This window comes from Apus apus, chromosome 19 (assembly GCF_020740795.1).
Source record: "Apus apus isolate bApuApu2 chromosome 19, bApuApu2.pri.cur, whole genome shotgun sequence".
NCBI lineage: Eukaryota > Metazoa > Chordata > Aves > Apodiformes > Apodidae > Apus > Apus apus.
Genome location: NC_067300.1, coordinates 2590386 through 2605691, shown reverse-complemented (window position 1 = coordinate 2605691; position 15306 = coordinate 2590386). Strand labels below are relative to the sequence as shown.

The following is a 15306-nucleotide window of genomic DNA, read 5'->3' as shown; positions in this document are numbered from 1 at the left end:
TATTCACCTTAAACCTCCTATGCTCCAATTTGTATCCATTACTCCTTGTCCTATCACTGGTCATCACTGAAAAAAGCTTAACTCCATCTTCTTAACACTCACCCTTTACGTACTTGTAGACATTGATGAGGTCACCCCTCAGTCTCCTCTTCTCCAAGCTCAAGAGACCCAGCTCCCTCAGCCTTTCCTCATCAGGGAGATGTTTCACTCCCTTCATCATCTCTGTGGCTCTGCCCTGGACTCTTTCAAGCAGTTCCCTGTCCTTCTTGAACTGAGGGGCCCAGAACTGGACACAATGAAGTATTTTGACAACCTTTTGTCCCTTCCATAAACCTACCCCAAGCAGACCCTTTGCCCACAAGAAGTTCCAACCAGAGCAAATCAGCAGCCTCTTAAAAATGTGGCAATACCAAAACAACCACCCCTGCTGGCACCAGCCGTGGCCACAAGCCCTGGATATCTCCATGGAACACCTCCAGCCTCCTGCCCACAGGAGGGGGATGGTTGGGCCCACAGCTGGTCCCTCTGATGCTGCAGTAGGTTATTCCATGTGGGATGTATCTAAGACTACTTGTAGGAGCTACAGGAACCCACCCTGGGTCACATTCAGGGCTCACCTGAAGCCTCTTGCTCTCTAATCTCTGCAGCTGCAACTGAGAGAGGGGTTTGTGACCAACCACCCCAACCCCTCTTGAAGCCATTTGGAGCCAAGACACTCTGTGTACAGAGATTTTTGGAAAAACCAGGAATATTCCCACTTCCTCAGCCCTTCATATGCATTTTTCAGCCCAGCTGCAGATGGAGACTTGACCTCCTCAAAGGGAGAGGCAGTGGCCGTGTTGAACTGTTCCTCTGGCCAGTACTACATCCCAAGTCAAAGGGCCACCATTCCTCCATCACCAGGAATGTTGTGCCCCAAAATGGTGTTGGTGGCCATAGTTTCCAAGAACAGTGTCTACAGCTGGTGTTAAGCAGGTCAGTGGTGCAATGTAGCACCAAGAAGGAAGGGTTGAGAAAGGTCAAGATGAGGCAGAAAAGGCAAAAAGCCAAGGGAACAGAGATGGCAAGTGGGAAAGCAAAGACCAGAGTGACCAGCCAGCACCTCCTTCCCCAGAGACCTCTAAGCAGGACCTGTGGTCCTGCCTGGCAGCCTGGAAAACCCATGGATGCAAGTGAAGAACAGGAGAGAAGGGAGAAGTGGTTCAGACCAGGAGAAGACAATGCTAATTCACCTCCAGCCAGGTCCCTTTACCCAGCTGCAGCAGTTAGATGCTCTCAGGTTTTCCCCTGGGCACTACCCAGCCCCCAGTTCCACCCCCAGACCAGGAAAAGACTTTTCCTGAGCAGCACCAGTGCCTGGGCAAGGTTGAAGGTGATGGAGCAGAAGCTCAGCACAAAAGCCCCAGGGCAGAGCACCCGAAGGGGCCAGGCTGCAATGAAGCTGTTTCCATCAACCTTCACGTACAACCAGCCAGCCTGCTGAGTTTGGAACAAATTAAGACAAGCTGCTAATTAACTCGCAGTGGTTTTGCTGCCTTGGAGGTGGAGGGAAATCAAGTTTCAAAGAGTGAGGGCAGGGGAGCAGCCAGCACTGCTCCTCCACGGCACGGCCAGGCTGGGCCTGCAGCAGCACAGCAAGCTTCCTGAGTGTGGCCAGCTGGCACATCCCTGTCCTCATCCCAGTGTCCTGGCCAGCTGGCACATCCCTGTCCTCATCCCAGTGTCCTGGCCAGCTGGCACATCCCTGTCCTCATCCCAGTGTCCTGGCCAGCCCGTGCTCTCTGCTCAGGGACACAGGAGCCAGGGAAGGTGCTGGTGGCCAATTGGTCTGAGGCAAAGCTCACCAGGTGGACATGCCCTGCCCTGCATTGGTTTGGGTTTTGGTGCTGCAGCAGTTTTCAGGCAGATCTGACCTGTCCCATGGTTCAGAGCACAGTGCTGGGAATGGGAGCTGAGGGCAGGACAAACCCTTTCCCTTCTGCCCTTCAATCAGCATCAGCTCGTCCCAAACTCCATCGGGAACGTAGCATCTTCCCAGCAGAAAGTCCTGTGGTTTAGCTGAAACCATTCCCAAATGGTAGAAAATAACCAAGGAAGGGGCATCCTCCTCCCCTCCACACAGCCCAGGGAGCAAACCAGCACAGCCCAGCCAGCTTCACTCTCCTCTAACCCCACCTCATGCCCACAAAACCCTACAGCCCTTCTCATGGATGTAAGATCCAAATCTCAAGGAAACCACAGACATCAAGCCCCTGAGCATTTAGTTTTTCCCAACCCCAAAGTTGCTGGAATAGAGGTTGAAGCTTTGGGGAGGGTGGGGAAAAGAGCTGCCAGACACCAGCTTTACCCACTGCAGGGTGAGATTTGCAGCCCCCCATGGCAGTGCAGGCTCTCCAGAGGGCAAGGCAGGATCCTTTGGTGCCTTCTCATCACACCAGTTACCTGGTCTGTGCCTTCCCTCTCCTTCCCCTGGGCTCCAAGGCAAAACAGGGAGTGCAGAGCTGAGGAGAAGCAGAAACCTGCCCCTATCCCCAGGGCTTTCTCCCTCTATCCCCATCCTGTAGCCCCTTCACACACAAGATGGTCCTGTCCTCCCTTTTTCCCCTGCCACACAGCACTCCCAGCCCTCAGGGAGAAGGAGCCTGGGGGACTCACACCAGTTTGTATTAAAACCTGGTCCCCCCCACAGCCCAACCAGAGCAGGGACCATCAGAGCCTTCAATTCATCTTCCCAAATATGTCAGAATCAATGGATTCATTTGCATGAGGGTAAACCCCCCCCATGCAACACACAGGCCAGATTTCTAACCCAGTTAAGAGCCCCCCTGCCATTAGCTTTAACTAACTGGGTTTGTGGTCCTGTTGCTCTCAAAGCAGGATGACTGGAAGCTGGTGCTGGTCCATGAAGAGCTGTAACACCAGCTCTGAAGCAGCATTGGAGTTTCTTTTTTAAAACTAATGGCATTTGAAAAAAAAAAAAAAAAAAAGCAACAAACCAAACCACCCCTAGTTTATTTTATAAAGTCCTTTTGGGCAATAAATCAAATACAGAGCTGCAGAAGAAACAGTGTTCTGGCTAAAACTTGACTCCATCATTTCTAGGCCTTAAAAACAGTTCAGCTGGTGATTATGAGCAGCCACATTCCCTGCAAGGTCACCTTCCCATGGAGGGTGTGAGAGGAGCCAAAGGGGGACCCAAGGGACCTGCAGGCAGCTGGTTCACCCTCCCCAGCCCAGCAGGGCTGAATCCTTGCCCACCCTAGCAAGGAAACCCACCTCAAGTAGGAAACCACCAAACCCAGGGCAGAGCTGGTTGAGGTGACCTCAGTTCTCCCTACAAATCCCTCAACAGACCCACAGAGCTCGTGCTTGGCCACAGACACCACTGCTGTCCACCTTCCCAGCACCCAGCTTTTGTCCAGGAGGAGCTTCTGGGTAGTCTAAGATGCTAATTGCTCCTATTAGCACACTACAATCAGCAGCCACTCTCCTCCCTGAGCAATGCAGTCCCCAGCCTGCACCATTTGTCAGCAAACCCCAGCAAAACCAGCAGCAGCTCCACACCCCCCAACCTCTGCCCAGCAAATAGGCTTGTCCTTATTTGTAACCCTCCACCTCCAACAGCCTGGAGAAGAACCTGAAATGTGCAAGGGGCTGAAACCCATCTCAGGGGGAGGCATTTATCTCCCCATCCTCCTCCTGCCACTAATGAGACTCGGAAATGAGGACCAGACATGAGATGCTCCTCCACAGGCCTCTCCCTGCAGCAGCACAGGGTCATTAAACCCACTGCAGTCCCAGCTGTGTCAGTCAATTTTGGGTCTGGCACAGAGTAAATACAACAAGAAACAAGAGCTGATGTGGGGCAGGGACTTGGTCTATTTGTAAATTCCAAATAAAACACTTTTTTAAATGGACTCATTCCTGGGGAGCTTTGGGCTTTGTTGTTTCTAGTCCTACTTGGTAACAGGAGGATTCAGCTCTGCCCAAAGAACATTTCTTGACTTCTAATTTGTAACCAAACTTTTCATTCATGACCAGACCTGTAGCAATGCAGGACATTCAGAAAGGGTTTATCAATCTGACAGGGAAAATGTATCACTGGAGATGATGGAGATGGTGTGAACCCTCCCTCAGTCTGCTGTGACCTGGGCACCAGGATCTGCTGCAGCCTTCCACCTCCCATGGCATCTGAGCCACCAAAGCTGCAGGAAACTCCACAAGCTGCATTTTCTCCTTTCATTTAATTAGGCACTGACATTTTTTGGGGGGAAATAAGGACCTTTCACTTCCAAGCTTCATCTTGGAGACCATGGACACCATCCTCACCATCTCTCAACCTGAACCCTCAAGCTTGTGCTCACCAAACTTGGGGTTGCAGGAGCCCCATTGGCTTCAACACAGCCTGGGTCTCACCTGAAGCTTCCTTCTATTCAAGGCATCTGCTAATAATTAACAGTGGGTCAAGGAAAGGGCCCAGCAGAGCCATGCAAGGAAGATTTGGGCACTAGATCCAGTGTGCACTGGCCCAGGGAGCTGGGGGAAGTGCAGAAGGCAGGATCTGCTCAAAGCTTTGCCACCACAAGAATTCACCAGGTTCACAAAGGATGAGGATGGACAAGTTCAAAGCACAAGGTGCTCCAGCAGGAGGTAAAAACCTTGCTGGGTGATTTCACATGCCCTGCTCACAGGCAGGACAGGTCACACGCAAAGCCAGCCACACACATCCAGCTCCAAAACTAGCACCAAGCCCAATGTCCAGGAGTTTACTGCACGTGGAGCATCTTGAGGGTGAACAGGGACCTGCCCTGGTCCCCAGGATCCACCAGCCAGGAGGTGCTAGCAGGTTTTCAGAACATTTTCTCATCTGCAGCACTGGCTGCTGCCATGGAGACTGGGTTTGGGTTTCCATGGGCTGCTGTGAAAATGCCTGCAGCATTTTTTTTTTTGCAGAGAAAGCTCTGCAAACCAGTGGCCTGTGACATGGGAGCCTTTCTAATTTTGCTGTTGAACTGGTAAAAAAGAGAAGCCACCTGCTGCCTAGATGTGCCTCAACGTCCCAGACAAAGAGGCTGCAAAGGTCCCATCAAATCCATTTAAATAGATCCGTGGAAGCATCACTCCACTCAAGGAACCAGCAGGGAGGTTTCTGAGCACCCTTTCTTCACCCCAGCCCACCACCAGACATCCTCACACGTCCCTCTAGAGATCTTGATATGGGCTTGTGAAAGCTCCCCTGAAGGCACAATAAAATTGGGTCTCTGAAACCTGCCATCCCCCAGGGCAGGTCCTCACTCCACACCAGCCTCCTTGAGCTGAGAGGAGGTTTTGCTGGAGGTTTGGAGCCTGCAGCCATGCAGGTGTTCACAAACATCACCATGGTCCTTCCTGGCCAGCTAAGGTGGAGTGACAGTGCTTGGCCCCACTGCCAAGGTCTCCTGCAAAGCCTGAGGAGCCTCTTTGGAGAGAACCTCAGCAGCTCTGTTCCTCATTAATACACCCTGGACAAGCTCCTGTGAGGGGGACAAATGCCAGCAGAGACACAGAACCCCCAGGGTGACTGTCACCACAGGACAGGGGAGCAAGGTGACTATCTGCTCTTGGTGCAGCAGTTCCTGGAGGGGAGGAAAACCCACAGCCACTTCTTCAGGTGTGGAAATAAAGAAAGTAGAGCTTCTTTTTCTCCTTCCAGAAATGAAAATGCCAGGAAAGCAGCGTGGTGGTGATGTTACTCTTCTGCTGCTTTTAGGGTTTTTCTCATTAAACACAGTCATGGAATATAGACTTCATGGTGAAAGAAAATCCAAGCACTTTCCAGCCTGACCTGTATTCCTCCCTCCAACCAATCTGGCCAGTTTGGATCCAAAGAGCTAATTTCCTTAAAACACATTTTGCAACAAATGAAACCACAGTATTGAAAAGTTTCAGCTCTGGCCACGTGTAAGAGAACTTGATGTCTCATTCTGTACATCCTGAAGAGGAAAACTAAAGTTATCAGCACCTCTCTGCTCCAGGGGGCATTGCAGGGGCTGGATGATGAAGCCCATGGGCATCACAAGCCAGAAACTATTTGACAGGGAGAGGACAGTGGGAGGCCTGGCTGGCAAAGATGCTGGAGATCCTGTCTAGGGACAACAACACTGCAAAGCCAAAGGTTTAAAAGCCAGTTCCTTCAAAAGAAAGTTGCCTGTGGATAAGATGTATTGGCACAGATGGTATCAGGTGAGGAAGAAGGTGGTGAGAAGCCAGGGATCACAGAGAGCTCAACAGCTTCCAGGAACAGCATCAAGCTCTGTCCCCACTTCCCTGATACCAGGTTTAGGTGTTATCCTTACCAGGTGCCAAGGTCTCATTAACCACGAGCTGGAGAAACTGCAGGGCCAGGGCTGAAGCATCTAATCATTCCACAGGTGGAGCAGAGGGAGAACAAATCCATAGGAGACACAGCAAGAAACACAGAAGTTGGAAGAGACCTCAAAGCTCATCCAGTCCCAAACCCCCTGCCATGGGCAGGGACACCTCCCACCAGCCCAGGCTGCTCCAAGCCCCATCCAACCTGCCCTTCAACACTGCCAGGGATGGGGCAGCCACAGCTTCCCTGGGCAGCCTGGGCCAGGGTCTCACCACCCTCACAGCAAAGAATTTCTTCCAGCCCTGCCAACCTGCATCCAACACAGCCTTGAACTCCTACACGGTGCAGACAAGTGGTTTTTTAATTCAGCTTTGATGTCTGGCATGGGAAAGGTCTGTGCTGGAATGTCTCCTCTGGTGAGCTCAAGGGTCTCTAAGCTGGAAGTTACTGGTCTCTTGGGCACAAGTAATCATAACTGAGTTATATTGGTTCTGTGTAAACAGAGCAAAAAGCCAAAATCAATAGCATTGCTGGCTTGGTCCTTTAAATAGGCCAAACATAGAGAAGAACCAGCTGAGAAAGACAAGTTGGGAACTGCTGTGAACAGCTCAGGAGTTGTCAGAAGCCTGAGAGCAGAGGCAGAAGGCCAGTGGAGTTAAGCCCCAAGAAGCTGGATCTGGACAGTGAGGATCTGGCGTCTGTGTCCAGTTTTGGAGCACCCAACATAAGGACATGGAGCTCCTGGAGAGAGTTGAGAAGAGGCCACAATGATGATCTGAGGGCAGGAGCAGCTCTGCTCTGGAGCCAGGCTGGGAGAGTTGGGGTGTTCAGCCTGGAGAAGAGAAGGGTCCAGGGAGACCTTAGAGCAGCTTCCAGTGCCTGAAGGGGCTCCAGGAAAGCTGGGGAGGGGCTTGGGACAAGGGCAGGGAGGGAGAAGATGAATGGGAATGGTTTTAAGCTGGAAGAGGAGAGATTTAAGTGAGACATGAGGAAGAAATTCTTCCCTGTGAGGGTGGTGAGAGCCTGGCCCAGGCTGCCCAGGGAAGCTGTGGCTGCCCCATCCCTGGCAGTGTTGAAGGGCAGGTTGGATGGGGCTTGGAGCAGCCTGGGCTGCTGGGAGGTGTCCCTGCCTGTGCAGGGGGTTGGATCTAGATGATCTTTAAGGTCCCTTCCAACCCAAACCATTCTATAATTCTACGAATGGTCACAAGTTGAAAGCAGCCATTAAGGATGATAAAAGTGGAGGAAAGAGCAAGTGGCACGTGGGAAACAACACAGAGTCTGTGGTTGGCAGAAAATTGATCTGGACAAGGAAAATCAAGGCAGGAGAAAGCTCTGACCTGCCCACCTCTCACTGCAGCCCAGGGTCTCACTGCAGCCCAGGGTCTCACTGCAGCCCAGGGTCTCAAGGCAGCCCAGGGTCTCAAGGCAGCCCAGGGTCTCACGGCAGCCCAGGGTCTCACTGCAGCTCAGGGTCTCACTACAGCTCAGGGTCTCACTACAGCCCAGGGTCTCACCGCAGCCCCTTGCAACCAGCATGGGAAGACAGAGCCACGTTTCTGCCCAGGTTTGGGACAAACCAGATGACATAAGTAGATGACAACAAAATGCTTCCCATTCCAGAAGTGACAAGGAAGAGGGGCTCCTTATCCCCTCCTGAGAACTCGCACTAAGCAGGGTTAAACCACCAGGCTCTCCCAAACACGAGCACTGACTTCCCAGTTTGGCTCGGAAAGCTGGGGAAGCTCCAGGGGACTGGGAAAAGGCTTTATGTTGTGCCAATATGCAATTAAAAAAAAACCCCAACAACAAGGCAAACAGGAGGCCTTGAGTAATTGCAGACCTCTTCCCTCAAGCCGAGCCCAAGAGAAATAACAGAGCAACCAACATGGGGCTCATTAATGAAGAAACCACAGATAATGTAATTAATGCCCTGGTTTTGAAAAGAGTTGCCGTGTAACTAACTTGGTATCTTGCCTGAGGAGATTAACAGTGTTTTGTTGACAGAGATAACAACGTTGATGTAATGATCCTAGACTTGTACAGGGCTTTTCCAGTTCCTAGGGCTGGATACCATGATCCAAAAACTCAGCTGATTCCTAAATGGCAAAGAAGTTCAAGCCCAGCTTGGAGCACGTTTGGCTGCAGGAGCCCAGACAATGAGCAGAACGTGCTGCCCTGGTTTCCAGATAGGTCAGGCTGGGTAAAATGTATTTCAAAGCCTAATGTCTCCTCTCTGGAAGCATGGTTGTGGTCGGTTGTTGGGTTGTTTGTTTGGTTTTTTTTCCAATAGAAGCTTCTTCCAGTCAATAGACAAAGGTTCAGTATGATTTGAAGAAGGGAGATTTAGGTGAGACGTTGGGAGGAAATTCTTTGCTGTGAGGGTGGTGAGACCCTGGCCCAGGCTGCCCAGGGAAGCTGTGGCTGCCCCATCCCTGGCAGTGTTGAAGGGCAGGTTGGATGGGGCTTGGAGCAACCTGGGCTGGTGGGAGGTGTCCCTGCCCATGCAGGGGGTTGGATCTAGATGATCGTGGAGGTCCCACTCAACCCAAACCATTTGATGATTCTGTGAGGCACAGGTTGCATGAAGGAGTCTGCAAAGTCTAGCCAGGCAGCCTAAGCCAGGCAGGAGAACAGAGACCATCCCCAGGTGAGTAACAGCAGTGCCAGGGAGGGAGAGGGGTGTGCAGAAAGGACTGGAACTGCTCAGCCACACACACACAAATCTCAAGTTACAGTTCCTGGCAGGTGTCCCCTCAGGATGTGTGTTTGCATGAACTTGAACAACAAAGGTTGGCTAGAAATCCCAAATAAAGCAGGAACATGAAGGACTCGCAGGCTGCCTTGTTTGGAGCAATCATTCATCCCCTCCAGGGCATGCTGAAGAGCTGGAGACATGCTCCAAGCTCCTGCTAGGTCAGACCCACTCCAAGGAGCTCCAGCACCAGTGGGACATGGGAGCTGCCACCCCTCTCCCACTGCCAGCAGCCCCAGGAGCCACGCCAGGGAGCTGTGACGCTTTATAACCCTCAGAATCACAACCATCTGCAGAGCTTCAGCTCTCCCCAGGCAGCCACCCTGTCCCATGCATGGGCAGAAGCAGCAACCATCCAGCCTCCAGCTTCTCCTGTACCACACAGACCTGCCACCCTGCTCACCTCAGCTCTTCCTCCCCTCCAGCACCCCAGCTGCAGCCAGGCTCACCGGCACAGCCACCAACCCCTCTGTCTGGGAAGTGTCCTGATCCATCTCTCATCACCACCTCCAGCAAACCACCTCTCCTGGGCTCAGTGTAAGTGTCCAGGAAGGTCACCCAAACCCACCTCAGCCTCCACCAGCTGAGAGACATCTCAAGCCACATTCAAACCATTCAAGAGAGATCTTGCAATGAAGCCTTGCCTGGGTTTTTTGGCTTTTTGCTTGCTTACTTGTCAGAGCAACCCACTTCCTCAGGAGACATGATGGTGGTGAGACACACCAGAGGGACAGGGTTCCCTGCAGCCATGCAAGAGTCCTACCTGAGCAGATGAGTCCTGGATCTCATTGGTTTCTTTTAGCACCTAGACAGTTGGGAAGAGAAAGAGGAGAAATATCACTGCCCAGGGACCTGCACTGACTGAAGCGTGTGCTCCAGGTTGGCTCCAGGGTTGGAGAGCACGTTGGAAACAACCAGGGAATGAAGACTGGGAACCAGGAGTTCATAGTGACAAAAGGGAATAGCTTTTTATTAAACCTCTGAAGACTTGGGCTGGTTTTTGCAGTTCCTTTTGGCTTTGAAGCTAGTCGGTCCTGAGGGGGGCCAGTGAGGGATGGGAACTGGGGGGAATTATTCCTTGGGTTCCCAGCTGCAGGCAACTTACTGATCCTTAAAATAAAACCTTCTCCCTGCTGGAAAAGCTCCTGGGGCTATTCAGGTGAGTGCTCCAGGACTACAGAGCACTGGATAATACAGATATGAAGAGCAGGTAAAGAGGAGCCCATCACCTTCCAGACTCAGAGGACACATCTTGTAGCCTTTGAATCTGAGATTTGTCCTTTCTTCTTGGCTGTAGGGAGTGAGTCCAACTGACCTCAGAGCTAGAGCCTGAGAAATGCCAGGTGTCCTTTTGGGGGTGACCATGGGGTTACCCTTGCTGGGAGCTCAGACCCACCAATCTCCCTTCAAGCAGGCAGCCAGGGTGACCTGCTCTGCATCACATCCCTGGTCTCCTCTGCATCTCCTCCCTGGCAAAGCCAGTGCCCAGTGAATCCCTTCTGAGCAGGGCTTTCCTCGAGGTCCTTCTCTTAATAATAACTACAGCAATTGATGCAGCCCATCCTGGGCAATGGAGCAAAAGCTGCAGGGCTGCTCCAGTAGTGTCCCCTCCACCCCTCTTTGCTGTCTGGGAATTGCTGGCACCAGGATCCTGGGGGGGAAAGAAAAGTTGGGCAGGACCCAGACAGGGCAGATGCTCATCCCACACCTCATCCCACATCCTTCCCCTGGCACTGCCCTGTCCCAGCTCCCCACTAGAACATCAGGAAGGTTCATGCCAAACACTGATGTAAGGCACTTGTCCCTTTTCCAGGCAGCTATGAAACCCTTTGAGATACCATAGAGTGGTTTGGGTTGGAAGGGACCTTATAGATCATCTAGATTCAACCCCCTTCACAGGCAGGGACACCTCCCACCTGGGCTAGAGGGATGAGGTGTCTCCTTGGGCCAGCTCCAGCTCCTGAGGAAAGCCCTGGGTGCTTCATGTCTTTGGGATTTACTGTGTGATTTGAGCTATTTCTTGAAAAACTGCTGAACACTGTAACAAAAGGAAACTCCCCCAAACACCCCATTTTCCAGCCCTGCTGACAAACCAGAGGAGCCAGCCTTGGAAAGGAGGGATGCACCAAAGGGGGCAATGCAGCAAGGATTTCAGTGGGATGTACAATTCCTGAGTGCAGCTTTCACCCCCTCCCAACAGCAGAGCTCCAGCTGCAATATTACTCAACTTCTACTCAAAACTTTCCTGTGTTAAACACATGAGCACACACAGTCACACCCCCCCAGGCTTTGGCTCAGAAACTTTCCCTTTAACTCATTCTCCCTTTGCACCAAACCCATCTATGACTTGAAGGGAGGGTTTGGGTGAAGAAAGAAACATCACCCCATGCGCTGGATACCATCACTTCTTTGCATCTCAGCTCAAACTGGAAACACAAGTAATTCCATGAATTCCCTGAGTTGGTCCTTGTGTTTGAATAATCAAATTGTTTTGCTTGGAAAAGACCTTGAACATCACCCAGTCCAACAATTCACCCAACACTGCCAAGGCCACCACTAAACCATGTCCCTCAGCACCATATCTACAGGGCTTTGAAACCCATCCAGGGATGGGGACTCCACCTGGGTAACCTGGGCCAGGGCCTGACAACCCTTTCCAGGAAGAAATTGTTCCCAAGATCCAACCTAAACCTCCCCTGGCACAACGTGAGGCCATTTTCTCTTGTTCTATCACTTGTTCTTTGGGAGAAGAGACCAACCTCCCTCTCTCCAGCCTCCTCTCAGGCAGCTGCAGGGCCAGCAGGTCTCCCCTCAGCCTCCTTGTCTCCAGGTTGAACACCCCCAGCTCCTTCAGCTGCTCCTCAGCAGCCTTGACCTCCAGACCCTTCCCCAGCTTCCTTCTGGAACATGCTCCAGCCCCATAAAAGTCTTACAACAAATAGTGTTACACCAAAGAGGAACTTGTGCCAGAAGCCCCAGACATGCCAGCCAGCCCCAGATGTGCCAGCTGCCCTCAGCCACACCTCTGGCCAGGCTGGTGGAAGTTCTCCCAGGGGCCTGAGGTGGTTGAGGTTGAAGGAGGGTCCACACGTGGAGCTGTGGCAGTGCTCACTGGCTGCTGCTGCATCTCCCATCACAAAGGTCAGTTGCTGTAGAGCACCCTGGGGAGGAAGAGACACAGAAACCATGGTTTACTCACACGTTTCCTCCAGAGGGGAGAGAAATGCCTGGGGTGGGTGTCTCCAGCCTCTCATAGCCAGGGATTTCTTTACAGGTTGGTTGAGGTCATCAACATTCACTCCCCACCTTCAAGAGCTGGAGATGCAACCTCATTGTAGAGAAGACCATGTCCTCACATCCAGCTCTGCCCAGCTCTCACCTTAAAGGGGATCTCGAAGGACTCGATCAGGCCTCCAATGATGATGAGTCCCTCAGTGTTCACTCCCATCCCAAAATAATTGGACCAGCTCACTCTGTCCACCAGCCGACAGTCCACGTGCAGCTCCAGCCTCTCCAAGGAGATGCTGAGGGCAACTCTGTGCCAGTGCCCATCACCAAGAAAAGAAACTGGGAACCTGCACGTGCCAGAAGAGAAGAGGCACAACATGAGACTTTGGCCTCACACCTTATGCAAGACTTGGCTTTACCTGCTCCCGTGGTCCATGGATCCATCCTCAGTCCAGATGCAAAGGACACCACTAGAGAAATGAGGTCTACCTGACTGCCACTGTGAGCACCATCGTTCTCTTCCAGCAAGGGATGATAGTTCTAGCTGGTGGATGTGGGCAAATCTAAAACCACTTGAGGTGTCTGGGGTTACTGGCACTTGTTTCTCCTCCCACTCGATTTATCCTCAGGTTTTGGAGCCTTTTTGCTCATTGTTTTGCTTTTCAGATCTGCATCATTTTGACAGGATGGGATTAGGCAGCACCCACCTGGGCAGTGACACCACCAGGTCAAGGGACCATCATCCAGATGGGGTGACATGACCTTGATTCAGGTGAGGTGGGGTCAGAGCAGCATTGCTCAAAGCCCACAGTGGGGAAACTTCACCTCTGAACTTAGAAGTAGAAAAGAAAGCACAAAAAGGCAGAAATAAAAGCATCTGAGCTTGAACTTACTCGTAGTGTCTCCTCCTCGTGGTGACAAAGATCAAGGCATATGGGTTAATCCTGATCTGGAAGAGCACGTGGCTCCGATGGCTAAGGATGGTCACCAGGCTGGTGTCCTCCTTCAGGGAGTACCTGAGCTTCATCAGCACACTCAGCTCATCTGCAAACCTAGCAGGAAGAACAGATGGCACCCTGCAGCAGCTGCTGTAGCACCATCCCCTGCCCTTCCCAGGCAAACCCCACGAGTCACAGCACGAATGACCTCAGCGAGAGCAAACAAGAGAACAAAACCCAAGAGCAAACAGTCCTCCAGTTGTAACATCAGGTTCTCAGGAAGAGTTTTGCCCATATAACCAAAGAGCATCGCCCTTGGGGGCAATCCCAGCATGTGCCTGTGGGGCTGAGGGAGTTGGGCTGTTCAACCTGAAGAAGAGAAGGTTCCAGATGGACCTTATGGAGACCTTCCAGTGCCTGAAAGGGGCCTATAAGGAGGCTGGAAAGACCTGTTCACAAGATCATGTAACAACAGGCCAAGGGTTTTAAGCTAGAAAAGGGTAGATTTAGGCTGGACATTAGGAAAAGGTTCTTTAATAGGAGGGTGGTGGGTCACTGGAACAGGTTGCCCAGAGAGGTGGTGGAAGCCCCATCCCTGGAGACATTCAAGGTCAGGCTTGATGGAGCTCTGAGCAACCTGGTCTAGTGTGAGATGTCTCTGCTTATTCTAGGGGTGGCACCACCTCAACCCCATCCCCCTGAAGGCATCCTACCTGTCCCCAAAGGCCTCCCTGGTTGGGATGGTGAGGGTGGCATATTGCCCAACCTCCAGGGTGTTGCAGTTGGCTTCGTCACGGCCAAAGGAAACGTTGCTGAGGTCCTGTGCATGGGAGGTGATTTTGTCCAGCAGGTTGACTTCATCTGCATCGGGGGAGAAGAAATAGATGCTCAGAAGCCAAGATGCCTTCTCTACAGGGTTCTGCTCTCATTGTTCTTCCTTTTAGACAACAGACAAAACCCACAGGAAGAAGAGAAGGCCATTTTGGGGAAAGGAAAACAATGCATCATTTCAGTAAACTTGGACCAAAACATTCAGGTAACCTCAGAAGCAACCAGGTGACATTTCTGAAACAGGACACGTGCCTTGAGACCAGTGTCCCAAACACGTGAAGGGCCATTTCTGCCTTAGCAGGGGTCATATATTTGTGACCATATAGTTGGGATGCCCAGGACTGCAAAGCAGAACCTGGGACACAAAAGTCTTAAAAAACAAGTCCTGGATCAGCCGGATATAGAAAATGCATCTCAGCCCTTTCCTTAGCTTCCTTGTTGAAGTTTGCCCAATTTCAATAAAGAATCAGAAGGAGCATGTTGAAGTTACTGTGTCCTTCACCAAGGCAGGTGCCCTGACCTCCCCTCTGCCCAAAACATCACTGTGACAAGCTCAGGAGCTCCACCAGGAGCTGTGTGCCACACAATGCCCCTTTCCCAGAGGAGGAAGGTCCCACTTCCACAGCTGTGCTGTCAACACCAAGATGGTTTGGACTGGGTGAGAACCCCTGGTCTGGGCTGCTTGGCAGCATCATCACTTCAGTCTCATGAAGAGCTTTTTAACTCCCTGGAAGAACAGGGAGATTCCCTTTCCCAGCTCAGCCTTTGACCAAAGACTCCTCCAACTACAGAAACATCTCAACAAAGACATTGGTTCAAACCCACGAGGTTGCTTGTTCCTCTCCACTGCAGACACCTGGCTCTACCCAGCTGAGACACCTACAACCAGGTCCCTCCTTTCTTGTCATCCCCTCATGCTGCAGGTGACAGGGTTATTGCCACACTGTCCAGCAAGGGCTGGGGATGAGGGACAGCCCCAGGCCAGCCCTCCATGAGCCCAGCCTTGCAGGAGGGGTCTGGATCACTCTGGACACACAGCCCCTTTTGCTGGGAGGCTCTGGAAAATCCCACGTGATGATTTGTCAGTGGGAATTCTGCCAGTACTGGCTGCACCAGCATCTGCTGTCACCTGGGAGGGATCCAGCCTCTGCCCTCCCTCCAATTCCCACTGTTGATGAAGTGGGAGACTTATTTGAGGGCAG

At 52.0% G+C, this 15306-nt stretch overlaps 1 protein-coding gene across 1 annotated transcript in view; it reads right to left on the bottom strand.

Moving 5' to 3' along the window:
* The window catches only part of LOC127392701 (collagen alpha-1(I) chain-like), an 84202-nt gene that overhangs the window by 39830 nt on the left and 29066 nt on the right, over nt 1–15306 (bottom strand). The window contains exons 2-5 of the mRNA XM_051636936.1: nt 13987–14134; nt 13229–13387; nt 12487–12682; nt 12131–12268 (exon numbers count right to left, since the gene is read on the bottom strand). Of these exons, the coding sequence (XP_051492896.1) occupies nt 12131–12268; nt 12487–12682; nt 13229–13387; nt 13987–14134 (641 nt within the window). The remainder of the gene's footprint in view (nt 1–12130; nt 12269–12486; nt 12683–13228; nt 13388–13986; nt 14135–15306) is intronic.